This window comes from Amphiura filiformis, chromosome 19 (assembly GCF_039555335.1).
Source record: "Amphiura filiformis chromosome 19, Afil_fr2py, whole genome shotgun sequence".
Classification (NCBI taxonomy): Eukaryota; Metazoa; Echinodermata; class Ophiuroidea; order Amphilepidida; family Amphiuridae; genus Amphiura; species Amphiura filiformis.
In genome coordinates this window covers 30,467,731-30,491,561 of record NC_092646.1, presented here as the reverse complement: position 1 = coordinate 30,491,561, position 23,831 = coordinate 30,467,731, and the positions used below count along the sequence as shown (strand labels likewise).

At 34.6% G+C, this 23,831-nt stretch overlaps 2 protein-coding genes across 2 annotated transcripts in view; one reads left to right on the top strand and one right to left on the bottom strand.

The window, feature by feature from the left end:
• Positions 1 to 17,570, bottom strand: part of LOC140141168 (uncharacterized) — a 41,721-nt gene extending 24,151 nt beyond the window's left edge. The window contains exons 1-3 of the mRNA XM_072162961.1: positions 17,289 to 17,570; positions 11,947 to 12,165; positions 2,459 to 2,708 (exon numbers count right to left, since the gene is read on the bottom strand). Of these exons, the coding sequence (XP_072019062.1) occupies positions 2,459 to 2,708; positions 11,947 to 12,048 (352 nt within the window). The 5' untranslated portion in view covers positions 12,049 to 12,165; positions 17,289 to 17,570. The remainder of the gene's footprint in view (positions 1 to 2,458; positions 2,709 to 11,946; positions 12,166 to 17,288) is intronic.
• The window catches only part of LOC140141167 (uncharacterized), a 261,114-nt gene continuing 250,034 nt past the window's right edge, over positions 12,752 to 23,831 (top strand). The window contains exon 1 of the mRNA XM_072162959.1: positions 12,752 to 13,263. The gene's annotated coding sequence lies outside the window, so the exon portion shown is untranslated. The remainder of the gene's footprint in view (positions 13,264 to 23,831) is intronic.

Sequence of the window (23,831 nt, the reverse complement as noted above, 5' to 3'; positions counted from 1 at the left end):
AAGTAAATCGATTTCAGATTTTTTTCACATATAAAATTGTTACTATTTTGGTCTAATTCCATAGAGCATGTTGTTTACCATTTCCATGGTGATATTAATCATCGATACACGTGGGTTGTTTTTCATTTTTGGGCTACACAGATATTTATTTTATAAAGTAAAAGCAAAACAGTTAAAAATTCGTTCTTGTCCGAGCAACTCGCTAAAGGCAAATATGCTTATTGACGAATTTTTACGGTATGATTAGAATGAGATAATTGATGATAACAATGATGCTTATTAACGAATTTTTACGGTATAGTTAATGAATCACCTGACCTGTATGAACTCTTAATTAAAAGTTTTAATCACACCCACTGTAACATCTGACTGAACACGTTGAATGTTATTCAAAAATGGTAGGGTGATCCAAAGTTGAGGCTACTCTGGATGAACTTTAGTGCCAACCACAAGAATATTTAGCGGTCATTATGTTTATATGAAATGTTTATAGTTACAGATGTTATTGTCCACATGTGTGAGACTTATGAGATGATATAAATAATAATAATAATAATAATAATAATAATAATAATAATAATAACAATAATAATAATAACAATAATATTAATAATAATAATAATAATAAATTACATATTATAATAAAAACAACAATAAATAAATAAATAAATAAATGTATATTATGTTAAATAAATATATATAAATGTATATTATGTTCAATAAATATACGTAAATGTATATTATGTAATATAGGGGCCTATATATTTCGTTTGTTTTGTATAATGTACGGCTCTCTTTAATTTATTATTCTTCCAGCACTACTCTGGCTGCACGTGCTTTTTGCATATGTAATAAATACATACATAATATTTACTTTTCATCACAAATTTATTCAACTCATCAGAAAGTGTGGTCTGTAATTTATACTGATTTTGTTTTGATTGGGTTTTAACAAACCTACTTACGATCAGGAAAACAATGTAATGTGTGGGATATCCCACGCATTTGCCAAGAGCTATATATTATCTAGGTTTCTTTGCGCTTCGCTCGCTCTTAAATCACTATATCTAATTAAGCAGTGTTAATTAGCTTATAATCAAGATTTTAGTGACGAATTTCACCTGTTTAGAATGTTTCCAAGAAATAATTAGACATACTCAATGAAGATTATACAATGTAAGTGTGCGAAACTTTGCTTGAAAGAACATGGTCATGGTTATTATTTACGTAAATCCTGTAGTCATATACATAATTGCAGGAAAAAAAAAACACAAAAAAATAAAAATAAGTAAATAAATAAATAAATAAATAAATAAATAAATAAATAAATAAATAAATAAATAAATAAAACAAACACAAAATTGTTTTGTTTTGCATATAGCATAAACATGATATGATTTATTAATAATTAATTTAACTCTCTCCGCGCTGGTGTCAACTGCAGACGACAAGTTTCAATTTTTTTTGTTCAAAAATTTCATAATTTTCATGACCATATTTGGAATTGGCAAGCCTAATGTTGGTTTGGTGGCCCTTGTTCTTGATATTTTGAGAAAATACCTCAAACCCTGGGATTTTTTTATGTTGAAGTCTATGGCTAGTACGCAGAACATGAAGACATTTTAATAGGCCTATATCATTAAGACATTTTTAGATTCCTAGTACTTATAGAAGAAGATCATCTCACCGTCCGTTCTAGTCGAACTTGACTCAATGGTGTCAAGTTTGACACGAGTCGGGATGAAAACTATGAAGAATTTAATTTGTCTTGGAATGTAGTCAAATTTAGAAACATTACTTATTATTATTAGCATAATGCTAACTACAATTAGACATTGTCCTTCAATACAGCTAATATATGAAACTAGAATAGTTTAATGTTTATTACTTTTAGCATTCAGATAGGAAGATACTTTGTTGATAAGGAAGGTCTTTTCGCTTCCTTTCCTTTCAGACCTTGGCTCATAAACCTAGATATACTGAAAGGTGAAAAAACTTGATTGCGAAGTGTTTCGAACCAAGAAACACTGGGTGAAGAAACTTGATTGTCATAAGTTTTTCGGAGCCAGAAACATTACAAGGGTAGAGAACTTTCAATGATCTTCGAAAAGTGGACTATGCCAATTTCGTCCTATATATTTTGAAAAAAATTAACTCTTTTTATAAACTATTTGTCCATGATTCCGGAGAATGACATGTCACATGGATCTTTGGGACAAAAATTAATGAAAGATATTGATCACGAGCGACCTTATACAACTGTCAAAAAGAACGTCGCATTGACAAAAGCTCCCGGTTAAAGCGCCTTCGATAGCGCATTGAAGATGCAATATATTTAGTACGATCTAATATATAGGCCTCCACATAAAATATGTAAGATATTTAACATAAAATATCAGATATCAAAACACCAGATGTAGTTATTATCAATAGTTTCGAAACTAATTATACAACTTACCATATACTGATTTTTGATTATTGTGCGTCATCTGTATTTCTCCAATGGTTTCTGTCTCACGCTCCGGGAAATCTCCAGGACGCCATTCTTTTCCTCTCTCCAAGACGCATACCTTCTGACCTGCCCTGGCGCTCCGACTGGCCGCGATGGACCCTCCATATCCAGATCCAATAACGACAACATCATAATGAGATTCTATGTGACTTAGTGGTAGCGAGAGTTGAGGAAAATATTTTTTGTCCACTTTGCTCTGAAAATACATGTAGAAATGAGAAAGCTCTTGTGAGATATAATTTGTGTACGGTATTTCCAACATTTTTGAATGAATGAAGATGGTGAACTTCAAAAAATTATATGCGACCACGTATGGTGATGTCACGAGCACTATATTATGCATGAGTGGGCGATCAAGCATGCCCAAAAGATTTTTGCCTTCGGGTTGTAAGCTAAAATTGTTCCAATCTAAATAAGGACAAATCTTGTTTTAAACTATGAGTATAGATTGTCGAACACCACTCACACCCACTGATTCATTCATTTCTCGGTATAGACTGTAATTAAATCTTAATTTAATAAAGTGTAGGGCCTTAAGCGAAATTGAAGACTTGAATGGAGACTAATAAATTCCCAAGTATTCCACAATTGAAGACCTGAGCGCAAGAAGACCGTAAGCCCACTTGGCCCCTCAACATGATTGTATACACTAAAGCCGCGTATAATTTCTTACTTATAGTTTGATAATGTTTAATACATGTTCAGGGGCCAAAACAGATCTTTCACAACCTTTCATGAGGTTTTGACCCCGGAACAAGTATTACACATTATCAAGCCCTAACGTAACTTTAGCGTATGTAGCCTACATGTTGAGGGGCCAAGTGGGCTTACGGTCTTCTTGCACTCAGGTATTCAATTATTTATCTATAAACTCAAAATGAGGTGATGTTGTTTCTTGGTTTAATCATGGTTTAACCGTACTCCTACGAGTCATTTACAGCCTTATCAAAAATAAATACACAATATGTGACTCTGTTTAGATAAAAGGGACTTAAGAGTTGCTGGGAAACGAAGAAACGATGAGAAAACCATTAAGTAGATCATGTCAGGGTGAGCGTAATTAAAATGTGGGCAACAAACACACGGAGCTATAACACGAGATAATCTTGACATTTGCAGCAGTTTCATCTCATGCAAAAAGTGGTTTCTTTTGATATTGCAGAATCAAACATTTGTTTCATCCCACTGGACTCAGAGGCTGCTTCCAAAAGTCATTGCATCAATATCATATTCGGCAGAAGAAAGGATTTTGTGTGTCACGAAACTCAATGTTTGGAAACCCAGTAAGTTATTGTCTCATTTATACATTACATAAACATGATGAATGAATACGACTATATAGAGTGTACCAGTTAAGTTTCGAATGGATATCTGATTAAAGAAGTTGTGTAATGGAAGGTGGACATTCTTCATTACCATGATTCCATAATGGTGATAAAATACCGTAAAACCTCGTCTACAAGCATAGTGTTTTTGATGAAAGCTATATTAAGACGAGAACACGCGGAAATATGCCAATACAATATATTGGTCTTACAATAATACTTGTTTGAATATGCTTTGATCTGTAATTTATTTGCTCAAACTCCATAATGGCACCTGGATTAATTTAGCTTTCATCCGAAGCACTCTATATGCTTATAGACGAGGTTTTACGGTATGCTTTCTACAAATCTGTAAGTGAAGATCATACTATACTTTGGATTTCCACCATGATATGCGCTAGAAATATGTAAACCAGTGAAGCTGTTCGTCACTTTCTTAACCCTTAACCGCATCCTTTCGCGCTCTTTTAGGACACTTTCTCAATATTTTTTTTATTGGTATACAGCAATGGAGTCTGACGGTTTTAGTTTGATATGTTTGGAGCAGGTACCTAAAAACCAAAGATAATTAAATCTCCTTGTTTTAGGTGTCTGATTTTTAATACTTTTTTGCCGTTAACTGAATATTTTTTAGTAATCAATCCAATTTATCTATAATATATTCTTGTTTTAAAAGCAGTGTCGATCTGCCTTGAAAATAGAAACCGTCAACTTTGCTAAATTATCTGGTTTACCACATACTTTAATTTGAAATCCATCTGTCGTGAAAAAGTAAGACAAGATTGTTCTAATGTTTATTGATGATACGTTAATGGAACAGATAGTCATTGATAAGCTAGAGCAGTTTCTTATATAATTTGATACGCTAAGTGACGATTTTGCGCACGTGCTGATACTTATTGATGGAACGGTCTACTACTGCTATACATGTTGATGGGAATGAACTACATGATGTGTTGTATAGCTAAAACTTACGAACTACCAGAAAAGCTATACTTGCTTGGAGCACCTCGATGCTGGAAGAATGGCGATAGATGAAATAAAATGTGTATACGACATGATTTCATCTAATTATAAGGGATGAAATCAAAACTCTATTCTAAACAATGGAAACCGGACGGAACCGCCGTTCAACCACCGGTCGAGTTTTGATTTCATCCCTAACCATATGTAATGTATAATATCTACTCCGGGGTAACTATCTTGTATGAAGATGATACTTTATGCTAGTTGATCAGTAAGTGGCTATAAAGGTAGTATATTTTCCTGCCGAGTTACACATTTAGGCTTGCTTGAAGACATGTTGGTGATAATTAAATTTGATCTTCATTACTCCTAATTATACGTGATCGTAACAATTACTACAATAAGCCAAAAATTATTGCCATCGCATGCTAAACATCCTCCCCATGTACCTCACTAAAATCATCATCAAGATCCGAAGAGTCATAATCGTCATCTTCATCGCTATGCTCTTCATTATCTTCAGTATATTCAACATACTGCTGAATCACGTGACTCGGTATCGAATGAGCTCTACAACTATGTTCAGGCTGCTGTGTATTCCCACCATTGTTATGAAATTCATTTTTATCAAGTCCAGAGTCTGACAAAAGGACAGTTGGTATGTGGCCGAAGAGCGGGTGAATGGTGTGGGGACGGCATTGCCGATGCGAGGGGGTAATGTGACGAGGTGAAGAACCGTCCTGTTGACATTGTAGGTTTACTTGAAGTTGAGTTAATGAGCTAGAGCTATGCTCCACGTCATGTTGCATAACAGATGCTGCTGCATGCTGTCGTTGCACAAAATCAGGAGAAGTCATAAAGTTGGCGATTCAAAAACGTGCGTCGGTAAAGAGATGCCTGGTGATCAGTTCTCTCTGCGAGTCGAGTCTTCTTTCACAAAATCGCTACGATGTGTTATATCTGCGACGATATCTACTAAAATTCGCTCTGTGTATTAATATGGCTGTATTGGACGCGACGATTGTGCCGATGTCAATTGTCGCAGACCTAAACAACTGTATAAACTTCACTTCCAAAAGTATCACAACTCTGTAAACACGTATTGTATCGTAAGTCTATTAAAGTTTTGTGACCAAAATTAATAGTGTCAAACTATAACTAAGTGTGAGAGGATGAGCCCCGCCCCCGATTGGATGATAAAACTGTACAAAACTCCCTATAATTGCACCTACATGTGCACCATTTCCGCATTCGATATGCAAAACCGCATTTATTCGTGTTGGCCTACTTTTGACATCTGCGTTTGGCATGTGCTATATGTAAGTTCGACCCGTTGGTAGAAGAAATATATTTTGGACTGGTTGCAAATTTAATCTTGGGGTGTAGGATCCGAATTTCTCCCGGGATTTCCTTCAGGAGTTGATATCGATAGACGATAACAGACCCATCGGTTTGTTGCCTCACATGAAAACAAACCAATCAGGGTTTCTAGTGCATAATTCAGAACATCAGACCATACACATTTTTGAAAAGGCAATTTGGGGAATGTCGCTTCAAAATCTGCCTATAGGTATTGTGGGTTATGAGAGAGCGTTTGACAACCTTGATCATCAGTTTTGTCGTTACTCTGATGGGGAGAGTCGAACTACAATTAACTTTATCAAACATGCATCCTCATTGGACAAAAGTTCAAAACACGTGGTTTTAATGCAAATAAGTCTAAGTCTAAGTAGCAATCAGCGCTGTCAGTCCGAATAACTCGCCTTTGAAGCTAACAACATCTCATTCTGATTCTCCGAAATGTAGGACAAAACTAGAAAAGTCACGTGCCCAACAGCTATGTCTTCCTTCATTTATACTATTTCAGTAGTCCCATTTGCGCAAATAAAATTGTAGGCGCGTGTGGTTTATGTGGTGGGTATATATATTGGAAATGGGTTTGTCGTGTTATAAATAAAACGTTAGTAACCTAATTATCTAAATGTGTGATGTCTGGGCAATAACATCAATCTTGTCCTAGTCGGCTAAAATTTGTGATATATTCCGTATTTGGTCACGTGATAAAGATTTGGATGAACAGACCAGGATCCAAGTTAATGCGATGTCTAGACCTAATATAAACTATTAAACTTAGATTAAGAAGATACAAACAAGATCTGACTTAAGCCTCAAGCACTATCCTATGAATTTGAGATCCCTTTAGAACAATGCCTCAAACGAACTCATTAAACTCATCTAACTTATTATCTCTTAATCATGTTAATGAAATAACGTAGTTAGTATCTAAATAATTCGGGACGTGTCTCGATAAATGTATACATTCACAATTCACCTTTTTAGTAAATCCCATAAGCCTTTGCGAGTACACCTGAGAACTCGTCATTTGACGTCACGCCGATCTGCGCCGATGCGCACATCGTTTATCGGAAATCATTACTGCGCATTGCAAGTCGGCATGACGTCAAATGACGAGTTCTCAGGTGTACTCGCAAAGGCTTATGGGATTTACCGAAAAGGTGAATTACTTCTACACTTTGTGATGCAGGCCATTGCAGGGTGAAAAATTTGCAAAGTCTGCAGACGAAAACATTAGACCTTTTTCCTTATATCCCATAATGCACTATTTCAGAAGGCGTTTAGTATCATCTCAAAGCACAAGTTTCAATGTGATGCATAAAACCGGCGTTCGAACGCAGATATGAGAAATCGCTACCGCGAGTACCCGCAAAGGTGCATTTTGGGATATTGAAAAAAGTCAATAAAAATAAACGGTGCTTCCAACCATGTTCCAACCCACCAGAGTTTAGGTTGACTGAAAAAATTGGTTCAGTTTTCTGTGGTTTTGTCCACACATGGACAGAACTCTAGGCTTTTCTGTCAATTGCTCAATAGGTGAAATGAATTGGATGATATATAAGCATAAAAATGACAAATATTAATATTGTAGTCAGTTAGGGAGTCAAGATAAATATAATCGTCATAAGCTCGACTGGTTCCAATCATTTTACACCCTTAGGATAACGACACAGACATATTGTGTTTGTTTTGCAATTTATTCTGAGATTTCTTGTTCTTTAAACATACTATTGAAAACAAAGTCACTCCTCAATTTTCGTGGGTCAAACAATTATGTCATTAAAGGAAACGGCACCTTTTCTTCATGATAAAGTAATGAACTGATAGATATTGAAAGGAAAATACAAAAGGGCGTAGCTAGAACAGTCTGAATGGGGCGTGTACTGCCTTTTGTGCCGGCAGAATTTGTGACATTTTTTTAACCAAATTTTGTCTCCGCAGAATTTGTGAAATTGTTGTCCGCCCGCGTCGAAAATTTCGGACGCATTGCAGTTTGCCGACGGACACGTGATTCGCAGCCAAAATGCGTTTTTGCCGACAATGATCTTTCAATGGGGGTGTAACACCCCCACAAGCGACGGCCCTGATGAAATGTCATAAAACATGATTTTATGTTTGTCTCGGGTGATGAATGTGATGCATCTACTGTTTAGTGATCATTAACATGATTAATATTAAATAATATGATGATTAATTGTAATGATAGCGTGATACATCACAGATGTGTTCCAATATCTGTGGATACATACACTGTTAACGTAGTTAATACGCTATAGGTATATTTAACCTGCAGCGTTGGTTCAATAATGATCAACCAAACTATTTGTTTGTCTGTTTTTCCTCGCAAGCAGTGGAGTTGATCATTGTTGAACCAACCTTACATATCGTTTTCACAGAGTAAGTCACAAAGCATACCTCCTCCATGTGCTGTTTATCAATGGAATACCCACCATCCTGGTATGTTCCATAAGGCATCTCTATGATGAGCTCCCGTAATGCCTATAGCATTTTATGTACAAAACAGAATCGTGAGTCGGTATGTGGATGATACATTAGCCCAAAATGTCGCAAAGGTTTTTTATCATGAGTAGTGCATTGGTAAACTACAGTTCCACCAACAGTGATATGGTTAGCGGATTGTCGTCAATTTTGAATGTGTCAGAGAATAACTTGTTGCCTGGGAAGGTCTTCCGAGCTGCTGTTAGTCCACCCCAAAAGGGGGAAATTCTTGAACTATGACTTTAACCAACTTGAGCAGGTTAATGTTTCTGCAGCAATGTTCAAAACAGTTTAGATATCTCGTACTGGTAACGTCAGACAACTGGTCAGTTCATTCAAATTTTTCAAATGAAGGTCCCAATATTATCTTATTTGATACAAATAATCGTAGCATTAGTGGTCATTTACCATGTTTACAGAATTTACAATGAATGAGGAAATAGTTTGACCACTGGTGGCATTTTTGACTATTGACGTCATCAATAATTTGACCAATTTTAATTCGATGGATATGCTTGAATACCTTGATGATAAAAATAGTATTTCCTGTTATTTTGATATGTTAAATTTAGTTAAGTTGGTGCCGTGTTATAGAATGTACGCTAATTTATATGAACTATTATAATCCGTAAATCCGAAGAATAATGTAAGTTTTTGAACAAACTTTTATGATTCATATTTAGAAAAGACGACCTGATTGGTGGAATATTACCAGGTACATTGTAATATTACATGAATATATAATTTAGTGTGCTAAACAGATTGGTTCCTACCGATTATCAGTACAGTGGCCTACATGTATACGAAGTCTTCTATGCTTTCCGTAGTATAATAAATAATTCAAAATAATCAATGATGGTTGTATCAGATTTTATGTTTTAGTTGCTGCAATAACAATTTTGCAATAACACGTCGTGCTGGTATAAGAATTGGATGCTATTGTAACACCTATAGTACAGGTAATGATCGAACTTGTTTTTAATAAAAGAAAAATATCAGTTTCACACTTGTATAAATATATTGGCATATACTAGTTCCTAATCTAGTATGTGACTTTCACTCGACGTATACTTTCATATCACGCTTGAAACACAACCTTTACAGCTCAGGCAATTGTAATGGAACATATAAATGATAATTTGGAAAAAAAGGCTCACAAATGATTATTTTTGAAAATATTCAGATTACAAGATGAAATGTTGTCGACCAAAAATTTGAAATTATCTTTAATGATTTCGTCAGCAAATACAACCTGGTCGAAGTTAGGCATTATACTTTATTTGAACAAATTATTTCATTGAACCGTTTTGTAAACTTGAATTGAGTGAACCTTAAACCATGAGAGAACTTACTTATAAATAGACAATTGCTGTATTCTACTTTCATGTTTCAGTGCACAAACACCAAGCTTAAAGGCCGAGAAAGTCAAGGTGCGATTTAACCCGAAAGCACGAAAAGTAAATGTGTACATCTACTACATGTATGAGCCGAAATGGTCTCAGTGGTAAAGTTCAATAACCTCCATTCACTAACCATAGCTCAAACTTTGACCTCACGTTGTAGAGTATGAGTTTTCATACCCAACACATTATAAGGTCATGTGATGAATGTACAAACAAATTGAGGTTAAAGAACTGTGCCGCGTCAGATTTGAATATTTTGGATCTTATGATGACCTCAATCCCGATGGCATAGCTCAATGACCTCCATTCAACAATATATAGCTCAAAATTTGACCTCAAGTTGTGGAGTATTGAGTTTTTGTACCCAACACACTCAAAGGTCATTCTATGCCTGTAGAAGTCTATTGGGGTTAAAGAACTGTGTACTATGCAGGCCTACTGATGGATGAGCAGGTTCCTAAGTAAAAACATAGTATCTGTTAGTAGACACTAGGATCCACAACATGCTCATCTATCAGGGCACAGTTCTTTAACTCTTATACATTTGTACATTCATTGAATGACCTTTAAAAATCTGGGTACAAACACTCATACTCAGAAACTTGAAGTCAAATTTTGCACTATGATTGTATAATATAGGTTACTGAACTACACCATTGGGATGAGGCCATTGTGATCCATATTGAGAGAACAAACTGAAGAAGATACTGTTTTTTCGTTTGGGAGACAGGTGGGCAGGAAAAACCGCCTTTGTGTCATTGGCCCCTGAACATGTTTAAAGCAAAACGTCCCATGTAACCGGTTGGCAGTTTTGTTTTAAGCATGTTCAGGGGCCACAAACACATAGGTTTTTCCTGTCCAACGACCTTGTATAAATTGTGAGGGCAAATGCGTGTAATTTGTTATTATTTTGTGACCCGATGTTCATAACAAACTTATTTTTTTTTTTCACGTGAGCAATTATCCGAGCCAATTTTGCACAAAGGTATAAAGAATTATATTTTCTTTGCACAGATTTTCAAATCGGTCGTGAAAAAAGTGTGTTAACCTTTTCGTATTATTATTTTGAAACATTGTAAATATGCTCTTACTCAGAAACATTAACCTGATTTTATATTCTAAGAGAATATCGTATTTATAAATTTCATATAGAATGCAAAAATGAGGTATTTTTAACAACTAGGCGCGACATTAATAAACATGATCAATTATGTAACAGTTTAGCGTCATTGTATACATGTACCATAATTATGTATGCATGCAAAACCTTTTAAAAGCATGTTTTGTTCATTTCATGCATTATCGTGCAATGTTACATAAACACACATATACATTCAATAACATAACCGCATTACGCGCATAAATGCATAGATAACGTCAATGTATCTTTTCATTCGAGCAAAGTTCGAGGCATGCAAACTATGCTTTAATATCATAGGCTATACATACGTGTATGGATTTCCCTGCAATTCTTTACTTTTATATTGGTTAAATGCTTATAAATGTGCTACTTATGTTTTTATGATATATTATTATCATATCCATGCATTCATAAACATGTAGCGGTAATGCATTAATGAACTGTTATTGATTTGCCGCATTTAATGCAAATCACACTCATCAACTCCATGTTGCTTTCGTTGCATTTAAAATGCTTTGTTTTCAATTACGTGGCCTAATTTCTAACGTTTTCAATGTTCTTTGTTATTAAGAGTAAGATAGCATACAGGTTATGACATGTCTTTCGGTCATGACTTACATGACTTAGGCCTTCATAATATCATAGATGATATTTAAAAGTGAGTTTTATGCTGGTATCCATCTATTATACAATGGTATAATTTATTTCACAATCATCATATTCATGTTAAAAATATTATCTTACCTTTTTTGCTGATGGTGGAGCAGTTTCATTATGATTCTCATCCTCAAATAATAATTGCTCAGTGGAACTGTTGTGTCCCATTGCTGGTCGTCTACTAGGCATTCTAACCGTGCCCTCTGTAGATGAGTTATCTGACGCCGATGATGAAGCGGCTTCTGAATCTGTTGTTTCCTCCGACTCTTCCTCCTCTTCGCCTGGAAATCCTTGCAAAAATTGATTCTGGATAAAGAAACATAAATACGCCATCTTGATTGAGAAACAAGTACTATATATCGATGTCTGATTTCAAGTTCTTTCCTTCAGTAGACTTCAGCAGTGGTCAGGTCACGGGTTTATCCAGAAGGCCACTCGCGAAATTAGTTTTTTGTTTTCAATGTTTGTAAATCACTCAATGACTAAAACTGAGTGACACAAGCGCCATATTATGAATCACTGATGTTTGCTTCTCTGTCTTAAAGTCCAAGGGTAAGGTTACGGCATTAAGCAGGCCAAGATCACAGAGGTCGTCGCGAAAGACACATTTATAAGAGTTTTTAGTTAATTATTAAACTCTTATCACGCGAAAGTTGTACAGATACATTGAAACACTCTTTGTACGCCATTTTGAAACTAATGACTATTTCATAGGCTGTGAAATGATACACTGTACAGATAATGGTTGGTTTGGTTGCTAACTCCAGAACAGATGTTCGAAAGCGATCCATCAATACCAGGTCATATAGGCAGCTCATAGATAGCTACCAGATTTGTATCATAACAACATCATCATGAGACTCCGACGTGCATTTTAACTGTGACATCATTTAGCTAACTGTAACAACATCATTATCTATTTCTCTATGATAGATGTTCAACAGATGGAGTTAAGGTTAAAGCCATTGTCTGTTATAATTAATTTTCTATCACAGCAATGCAGCAATACATTTGTTCTTTATACAAGCAGTCCGTGTTTACATACAATGCAGCCTTACCAAACCCTGGAATACCAGTGCATATACTGTTTTGCATACTAAATGGAATTGAAAAGAACCAGCAAATACAATTTTCTTGTTCATGACCATGCAATGTTGACGTTTTATGCATGGATGGATGTTGATTTGGCTTGTTAGTATTATTAATATACGCACCTGGACGGAGCTACCGTGGCATAGGGATGTCAAATCAAGTCGCAGGTCTACTGTAGGCCATATTGGCCAGCAACAACAACTTACCGTACACCCCATTGCCCCATCATCGCAACAAAAACTGGAGTTATATGAACTGGTGTTTTTAAAGAATTTTATAGATCAAAATCCAACCAAGCAAGGAAAATCTAAGGTAAGTCGATTTTGTTTTATTATATTTAATACCAAGCATGATATGATTATATAAGAGCAGTCTTTATAATATTGAGGTATGTATATAATTGTGTTATGCAATGTGCATTGTGGTAAATATTTGGTTATTGTATATTCATGACATTTCCTTATTTTCGGCCTGTAAATATGCGGTAACGCCAATGCTATATATTTGTAAGAAAATGCTATATTTTATTTTATGCATAGGCCTCATTCTATATAAGGGCCTTTTCACATAACATAAGGCCCATCCATGCTTTGTGAAAGTGGCCATATATAGACGAATTAGATAAATAAATTCAAAAATGATGTGAATTCGTGAGAGATGCGGTCCAACATAGAAATTTGATACAATGTGTATTGTGATCGGTCTTAATTTAAGACCGATGTATGTTTTAATTTGACACTTTGAAACAAAGAATCGAAATTAAGATGAAATTGGCCAATATGTGCACTATATTTTGTCTTGACTCGAATTCAAAACAAAGGGATAAATCCTACATGTTATTGTTAGCGATGATATAAATCAGCAGATCAAAATGAGGATCAAGTTCCGATATAGGCCAGACCTATGGTCCAATAATTGTTTTTTTATTATAAAGATATCGTGCATAATATTAAAGGACAGTGCACTATAGTATAAAACCTGGAACTATCCCAAAACCCATTTAAGAACTGTACTTGACTTACTGATCTTCGTGATCTAGGCCAGGCCTATTGTTTCTCCTATTATCATGATATAATTTAAGGTCTTTGCCCGGGGTCTTTGCACTCAAACCTATACATTAAGAAATTTACATATCCTGCATGGTAGAACCATCAAAATGCAATGATGCATTGAATCTAACCTGCCTGTTTTCCATAGGGATATGTGAAAGAACAAAAGACTGCCCACTTCAATTAAAATAGTCAGTTTGAATTGATGAAATGGAAAACTGATAAGTGATGAGGAGGAGGATGCCATGAGCCGTGCTCGCGCATCAAAGGTCATCTTTGTAAGGCACAAAATGTGTTTTAAGGTTATGAGCACGCACGTGATTACAAAGTGTCTCAAAACATACCGTAGATAGTGAAGGAGACACCATCCATGTTTAGGGTATTAGTATTATGACTTATTAAACACAACATTTTAATATATTATTTGTCGCAAAAAATATGTATTTGATAGTGAGGTATGTGTATGGGTCGTTCATAAAAGATGCCATTGAAAATTTACAATGGTACAAAATGTAAGGGTACTATTCCAAAAGAAATCCATGTTTGACAAATTTAAGGTTGTGATATATGCACATTTGTAGGCCTGTTATTATCATTTTCAGACACCCTAACAAAAGTTAAGTAAATTGCTTTCTTTGAAATCGTAATTTACATTGACTGAATCCGCAGCTGCGATATATAACTATTTATATAAGCTATAATCATGATAATACGTGCTTAAAAATGATGTTTCATTTCTACACACGCATTAATGCATGTATACATTAAAAAATTGTACTTAGTTTAGCCTTTTTGTTCAAATATAGGCCTACTCCAAATCAATGACAAGTCACAATGTAGTATAAAATAATGACCTACATATTAAGTATTATCTATTTAGGGCCTATGATATTTTAATGCCTACCTTAAAATGTGATGTTTTGCACCCATAAAGAGGCGGATCAAGGCCGTATAAAATTAATAATGCATATAACACACGAGCTATTTAATTAACAGTCGTATAAATAATTTTACCACTAGTTATAAAATCAATTGGAAATTATTGTTTGTTTTTGTAATACAACCTTGGTGCTCCTTATTTAATAATTACCAATAATATTTTCAAAGCTTAAATCGATTAAATCACAGATTGAATCCAGGTATTGATAGAATTTAACTTTAGTAATTATCATTAATAAGTCAATTAATTTAGATTTTAGAATACATGCATTGTCATTGGCCCAAAACATAATAAAAAAGTTTGTTTCCATAATATTAATAGTGGCCTGAAAACCAAAATGCGGAAATACGGTTATTATTTTGTTTATTTTAGACTAAGTGGGCTTATACCAATATAGGCTATGGGTGTTATCCTAAAATCATGATGCCTCATTTGCATAAATTGATGATCAAGTCAATTATAAAATGTTTGCTTTCACCAAAATTATAAGTTTGTGCAGCACGGAGGATTGGTTTTTATTGATTTTGTGGGTTTTTCTGCATAAAAATAACACTTTTACTGAATTTGTTTCATGTATACACAATTGCTCATCCCAAAATGCACGCGTTCTGAATGTGGAATTTTGTTTTTGTTTTTTTCTATCTATGAATAATATGTCAATATTTGTCACGTGGTGAATTCATATCATACATATTGATTTTCAACAGACACGCGTGTTTATGTGATAAATGATGCGATTGTCAACAACAAATAGATGGATGGTGAGTGGGTGTCAAACTCAAACGTGTGATTTGGTGACACTTGGTACGTCAAGTTTGTTTATTTTTACGGTGTGTATTTCGGATTTATCTATCAATGATGAAGATGAAGGTCAGTAGCCATGATTTTAGTTGGGGCAAAACTTTACTCTTTACCGTCCCCATTTATCCCTGAAAAATGTATGTGGGGGAAGTTCCCCCAACGTCACTGATGATGATGAGGATGAAGATGGGGATGACTGAAGATTATGGTGGCGATGGTGATGATAAAGTGATGAAACACCAGAAAATGGTGATGAGGATAAGATCTTTTGATCATCTGAATCATTTGATGATCAACGGTATGATGTTGATTTGATGAGATGTGCACCATTAGATTTCTAGAGGGCATGGACGAAACCAAACATTCTGCACTGATGAGCAAACAAATTCACCTCACCCCCACCCCACATCGATAATCGATTGGTGCGCACCTAACGTTCACTATTGATTAAATCATAATCATATCATCATACTCATCATATAGTTAGCATAATCGCATACGGTATTAAACGCCTGGAATAGAGGTTCCCTGTGCGAATCAAAATAGTATAAATGCAATATATGTTATACCCATTCAGTAAAAGCATGGTAAAAGTTGTGCTAAAAATACAGTATATCAAGTAGCTCCGTGTGCGGCATGCGGGGGTTTAATTTTGCGGAATTGCATAATATAGTGTCGGATCACTAGCTGAACTTGACTGGAGGCAACTTGCATTGTAAATTAATAGGCATACTTGATTTGACCTTTTCGTGGTGGTATTCTCGATCTCGCCTGGATGGTGTGGCCATTTTAATACCATTTACCATTATGAATGATTTGAAATCAACAAGCCCATATGATAATAGTAGCAGAATTTACGTTCAACACGACATCATTGAGGCACAGATATTGTATTTCTTGATAAATATTTAAATGAAGAGAATATCAACAAAGCATAAATTATGCATATACTAGTATGTAAATGAACAACTTGAGCTCACGTCAAAACTTTGCACATGTCTTCGCTGCTGACGTCGCGATGTTTTATGCACAGCACAGATATACTTGCAATAACAAACGAATATTTTATAATTTTATATGAATATCCGACAAGTGCTTCAGTTTTCTTCACATTCCGTATGATTTTAAGTTTATAAAGTATAGAGGGGTTAAGGAGTTTGAGTAAAAGCAAATCTATGGTGAAAGGCTTTAAATTATCATGCTTATATAATACTAAGTATATTAACCTTTTAACTTTTTGTTTTATATTAAATTGCAATTAAATTATATTATATAAAGTGCCAGCACCTTGGGCTTTGCTCCAGGCTCTGCTATTAAGTGCTATATAAATATATGAATATATATTAATATTATGATAGATGAGAACATTCTCATCTCCTCTGTTCTAAAGAAAATGTTAAAACACTTTAACACGAAATACACAATCACCAACTGGGTAAATCACACTGTTAAGAGAGCAAATCAAGGATGATATAAAACGCACAATAAAAATAGGCCTACATGTATACGTAAGATATGTGGTAAGATACAGTCCACGGTAGACTTACCTACTGTGTGTAGTATGTTCGGTAGTCCTGTCCTTGAATATATAAAATCAACGAATCAATAGTATCAAAGTGTTGTAACAAGTGTCTGTGGTTTATACGTCCATATCTTTTCGCACTTGTAGTAGTTCTGTTCGCCTGTAACCACCTACACGAGTTAAATATTCATTTGCCGGATGTAGATAGATCAATCAAATGATCAAATCAGGGGTTCCCCGAGAGTTCGATTTCATGACTAACTCAAGTCTGGTAGCGAAAAGTATAAACATGGAATTTGGTCAAATACCGCAGCGCAGATATGTACATGTATTTTGCTGACTGACTAAAGGTATTCCCTCATGCGATTGAATTTGATATGCATGGTGGTGCCCATTAAGTCACCCGCCTCTGACTCAGGTTTCGTCGTGGATTGTTTTACGTGATGTTATCAGCGGGATAGTGGTGGCGATTGTGGTTGGTCAGAGATGGGGGCGTGTCAAAAGTGATTTTTGGTGGGGTAATGCTAATGATGTCATATGGCTTGAAATAGTTTATACCGTGTGGCGGTTTGCTTAAAAAAAGAGAAAATCCTGATTCCTGATTCTATAGGTTTTCCTCGGAAAAGTCAACTGTGCCCGGGCACTGTGGTCAAACGTTTGAATCAACTTTATAATATGCTCACATAACTCACGTAAAATAGGGGCCTACATTTGAAACTCAGTCTTTATAGGGGATGTCATTATTGTCATTTTCTTTGGAAGGGGGTGGGTCATGAATATACTGGGAGTCATAGAATTTGTATACCAAAATAGGGGGGTCGTATTTTTTAGACCAAAAATAGGGGGGGGGGGGTTACAAAATTACTAAGGGCTGGTCGGACTCAAAATTTTCGCTCGCTGAGTTCGAGCATTCGTTTAACATAAAATCAAAATGTGCGCACAATCTTTACTTTTTAGTACAAAATTTTTGCGAGCTTAGAGCGAATTCTTTATTTACGATCAAAATTTTAATGCGCTTTGCGCGCTTTCTTGTATATACTAAAAGTATTTCGTCACACTTATACAATCAAAGTTTTTGCGCGCTTCACGCCTTAGTTCCGACAATGAATAATTTGGGTATATCCTTCATTATGATAATTTGTCTAAATGACATCACCCTTTATATTCAAGCGAAATGCAAACTCATAATTTGTGTGTTTTATTATTGCATTTATATGAAAATTTAACAAATTTCTTCAAAAGTTATTATTGTATACTTCAAATATTTCTTTTCATTAACAAAGGTAATTTAATTCTGGAGCCATTGAACTCGCAGTAGAGTAATTAACTCTTCCGTCTGTTAAAACAGGGAAGTGCCACTTCCCTGGTTAAAAGTACAATAAAACTTTTTCCGAGTTTGTATACCATAGTGGTTTTTTTCTTTTGAGTAAATAATTATGCAGTATCGGACACGGGTCAAGAGAATGGATTTTTTCCCGCCATTGAAACATTAATTCTTTTAATGTAAAATCATGCTGCTATTGTTTTTTGTTTGTTTTTTTTTTGTTTTTTTAGTTGTCCTCGATTTTCTGTCTTGGGTCAAATTTCAAATTTCGGCACCGATTTGTGACAGAATGACCCTTAAATCGACCCGTAAAGTGCATTTTATACGTATACATATACGTACATGCAAGGAAGTGCCGAAGTTATCTTAAAATGTGACCTCATGTTATCTGGTCACAAATAGCAAGTCATAGACCATTCACGGTAGACACTGGGAACAGAATGCAGAAGTCGATGTTAGGAGTTATATTTTGAGTCATAGAAGCCAATAATCGCATTCATATTTTCATGTCTTGCTGTTTTTGAGGTTAGGGCAAAAACAAAACAAAACAAAAAAAACCCGAACACTTTTGGGCATTTCCAAGCCCAAGAAAAATCATGCACATGGGGTGGAAATGACACCCCTTAAATAAAGCACTGGGTAGCATTCATATACAGAAAGAACCCATCCCATACTCTTGTGTGTCAGCTTTATTTGTCTCAATATAACACCGCTATTATACGGCCGTGCTCCCCACCGACCTGCTTTAAATGACCGTTGCGAGATTTTGTTATCTTTAGCACTGTTTAGGGTATAGTTCAGTAGATGTCCACGAAAGCTTACTAGTATATTCCGAAATTTTCAGTTGATTCTAAAATCATTCTATTCGGACATTCAATTGATCAGCGCATTCAAGGTACCCCTCTTGTATCATTTTATATAGATCCTTGATGGTTTTGTTTGTGGTTTTGTTTGTGATTGTTTTTGTGTTTTTTTATTTTGTGGATTCACCATTAGGCCCTATTTAAGTAAATACTTAAATCAAGTATGTTTATTGTATTATGTTTAAAATTGTCATGTTTGTCAGGCATAAGCCTTTATTATAGACACTTTAAAAAATCTCAAACAGTTCAGACATTTTCAAAACACAAAGACTGCTGCATTACATCACACTACAAGAAATTAAATCTGTTTCAAATGCCTAGTTTGCATTTGGTTAATTTTGTAAGTATAAATGAATGTCGAATCGTGATCATTTTGACACATTAAATCTGCATATGCCTTTGTATTTTGTTATAATTTTGCAAGGAATAAAATGTCAAATCGTGCGTCACATGGTGATTTGATTGAAATGCTTTGAAAAATAAATATGCACCATTGATGGAATAATTGATTGACATGGAAATACTGTTATTATTTTAGGGGTACGTGCAAAAAGGCCATATCTACAATAGCTGCCCTATTGGCCTATTCCAGAAAATAGGTGCACTATTCCAGAAAATAGATGCACTATTCCAGAAAATAGATGCACTATTCCAGAAAATAGATGCACTATTCTAGAAAATAGATGCACTTTTCCAGAAAATAGATGCACTATTCCAGAAAATAGATGCACTATTCCAGAAAATAGATGCACACCCCTATAAGAGGAGTTCGGATTTCTGGGCATTTTGTTCAGTCATGATTGTTGAAAATTCCATAATTTTTCATTCATTTAATTGCATTCCCAAACTTATTCCAGTAACATCCCAGTCGTTTTCAGAAAGCAACATTGGAAATCCAGACATTTTATTGAAACGTTACTCCTCTATAATAGGGGGTGTGCACTTATTTTCTGGAATAGCCCATAAGACATATATCTGACAATTTCTGCATTCTACGTCATGCGTCTAAAAATGTAACAACTGGCAGCTATAGTGGCTCCGGACCCGGGGTGGTGGGGGACGGGGACCGGCTCCCGCATTAATTTTGATGGTGAGGGCAATACCCTAGGGCCCCCAATAATTTTAAGGAAAAGCCATAATTTTAAGGTAATCCCATAATAATCCATGCAGAACTTAAGTCATACAAGATTGTGTCTAAGCTAAATATGGGAATTCGTTGGAACCCATTATATATCTTTAATACAAAAATCATTTGATGAGTGTTAAATTTTTAGAAATGAGTAAAAATGCATACATCAAGAAAATGCTTCATCTTTGTATATAGAGGGAAGCAGATAATGTAAGTAGTGTATCTTTCAACGCATTTTTCGATTGTTACAATAAAGTTTCTTCTTCGGGTCATCTGTCAAAACGTACTTTTTGTACACAAAATGAAATAGTTTTTCTTACAATTTTAAGTGTTACATGTAATTACATACTTCTTCAACAATGCTTTTATGCATTTAGAAATATGGTTTTACACAGGAAAAAATTAAATTGATCATTTCCTCCAAGGCAAATGCGCACCGAAAAACGAAAGCGCGCGGCAGCTCTTTAAAAATATTGTGCTTTTGGATTTGTTTCAACTTGGACGTGGTCAAGTGTCTTGAACATTTTCGTGTTTTGCAGGATGTGGGAAGCATGCCAATCCACTACAATAGCTTACAATACCAACATGATGATCATGATGATGAAACACATTCAAATGATCTGCATTCAGATCACACCCGGTTGCGGTCAATATTGCAAAATAAATTTACATGCAGACCCAAATGTTTGCAGAAGGGCAGTTTGATCCATACACATCCTATTTGATTGAAAGGGTCACGAAAAAATATTAAAATCTGCTGTCTAAAGATGAGACGTGCATGTCGGTAAACTGTCAAATACGCACGCTTCTTTGCTTGCAGACTGCAGATGTCGAAAAGGCGGATTTCGATATTTGAATTAGGATTTTGAGAAAACGAGTAGAAAATTAATTAGGCTATTTTCAGACGTCATTAGGTTTAAGGGCGTACTACACCCATATATTGGTTTGATTGGTCTAAAAAATGTTTTTTCATTTATAGCGAGGCGATATATGCACGGATCATGTGAAATAATTTTTTTTTAAAAAAAATAAATAAAAAGGTGCTTTTAAACCATTGTTTAGTAAGTCATTTTAGCCCTATATATTTTTTGTTTACCGTATCCTGGTAACTCAGATGAGTGTTTCATAACAAACCATAATTTATTCTTTTCAACATGTTCAAGTATGGGGTACATGAATAGAATACATTAAATCCTTTGTTATACTCTCTATAGAAAATCTAGTGGTGCTTGCAAAATATATAACACTGAATAAATTAAATAAACACTTACACAATGGATGCGTAGTCATTAGTCAATTTGATACTATAATGTGTTGTTAGGAGAAGAAAAGGCTATTAGGTCACCGTATGTCAGGTTATAGGTCAATTGGTTCAGGTCAAATTTAAGCATCAATTTTGAATACACATGTGAGAGTATGTGATACAAAATGTATCATAATGAGGAATAATTTTAATATTCTGTCTTTAACTGGATATATATCGAGAAGTGCAAGGTGGATATACTAATATACCTTGGGGTGTAAATGGTGAGTACAATTTAGAATGCCTAGTTGAGATGGATTTCACAAATAAATATAAAATAGTTACCAATATCACAAAAGTTAAGCTTACGGAAAACTACCCAATATGGTGGTATAGGTTACAAGAAATACAATATTTTTCAACATTGCTGTAGTATGGTTGTGGTAACCTGTTACCTGTGGCTTAATTAAGTTTTAGTGAAATAATGTCGCAAGTTAAAAATACAAAATATAGCTCAACATTGAAAATAGAAGCATTTTAACCGTTCCTTTTTTGATAGTTGTGGAGCACTAAGTTCATGAAGTCATAAAAGAAATCAGGAACCACTTATTCCCATTTTACATATCAACTTTATTTCCCTAACGTGTTAGCAACACATATCCAAAATTTTAACGAAATCCGTTGATCGTAAGCTTTCCAAAATGAAGTGAATTTAAATCATCAGTGACATACCACCTTTTGGCTTCTACTTTCAAAAGCATGTAAGCTACGTTGATACCAATGCCACCAATAAAACGAGAAGATTTGCCCCTTCATTTTGCATACCACTTTGTCCAATTTTTTTTGTAATTTCTTCATAAAATGCAAAAAAATGCAAAAAAAATTCAATGGGTGTAGTACCCCCTTAAGCATGACAAAAAGATTTTATTTGCTCGATTATGATTATTCTTCGATTAGGTTGTTAAGGGGGTTCCAACTTAATCTTCATTTTTTTAAACAAGTTAAGGGATCTAAAATGAGCGTTTATTGCGTTTCGACAGTATTTTTTGTGGGATATGAGAGCACCTCAGACCTATCGAATTGCATTCTGAATACGAAGCATGTGTTTCTGATATCAAATAATTTTCATTTTTTGAAAATCACAATATAATACAAATTTTATGACAAATTATAAAAATTGATATTTTTCAATTTTTTGATATATAACAGTCCTCGAAGTAAATTATATAAATCTAATGACATATTCTTAAAGTGTATGTAGCAGGGAGGAAAAGCCGACGGTCAATTGAAAATTTTGACCTTTCATATTGAAGATATGGATTTTTTCCCCAAAAGACCTAATTTTTTTTGGTGTTTTGGGAAAAAAAATCCATATCTTCAGTACGAAAGGTCAAAATTTTCAATTGATCGTCGGCTTTTCATCCCACCTACATACACTTTAAGTAAGTATAAATCATCAGATTTATAAAGTTTACTTCAAGTACTGTTAAATATCAAAAATATCAATTTTTAATGATTTGCCATAAAATGTGTATTGAATTGCGAATTTCAAAAAATCAAAATTATTTGATATCAGAATGACATTCTTCGTATTCAGAATGCAATTCGATATGTCTGATGTGCTCTAATGTTCCACAATAAATACTGTCCAAACGTTCATACCCCAGCTCTTAAAAGAATCTCGGTGTTTCAAAAGTTAAAGTACTAAGTAGTAATATAATATTATAAGTAATATCCAAAACACAAAAACGGTTTTAAGATTTCTTATGTTTTTTCTCAAAATGTTTAAATAACAGCATATGTCGGATTATATGAGACCGTACATCACGAATCAGCCGTAAAGTCGGCCCGGTCAATTTTGTTTAATTTCGTTTTTAGAAAATATATAACATAAGCTTTAAAATGGTATTATCATTTGAATTCAAACGATATCCAGAAGTGGGGTTATGGTTTGTTGAACTCTGCTCCTTCAACAGAATGGTACTTTTTTTTTTTTTTTTTTTTTTTTT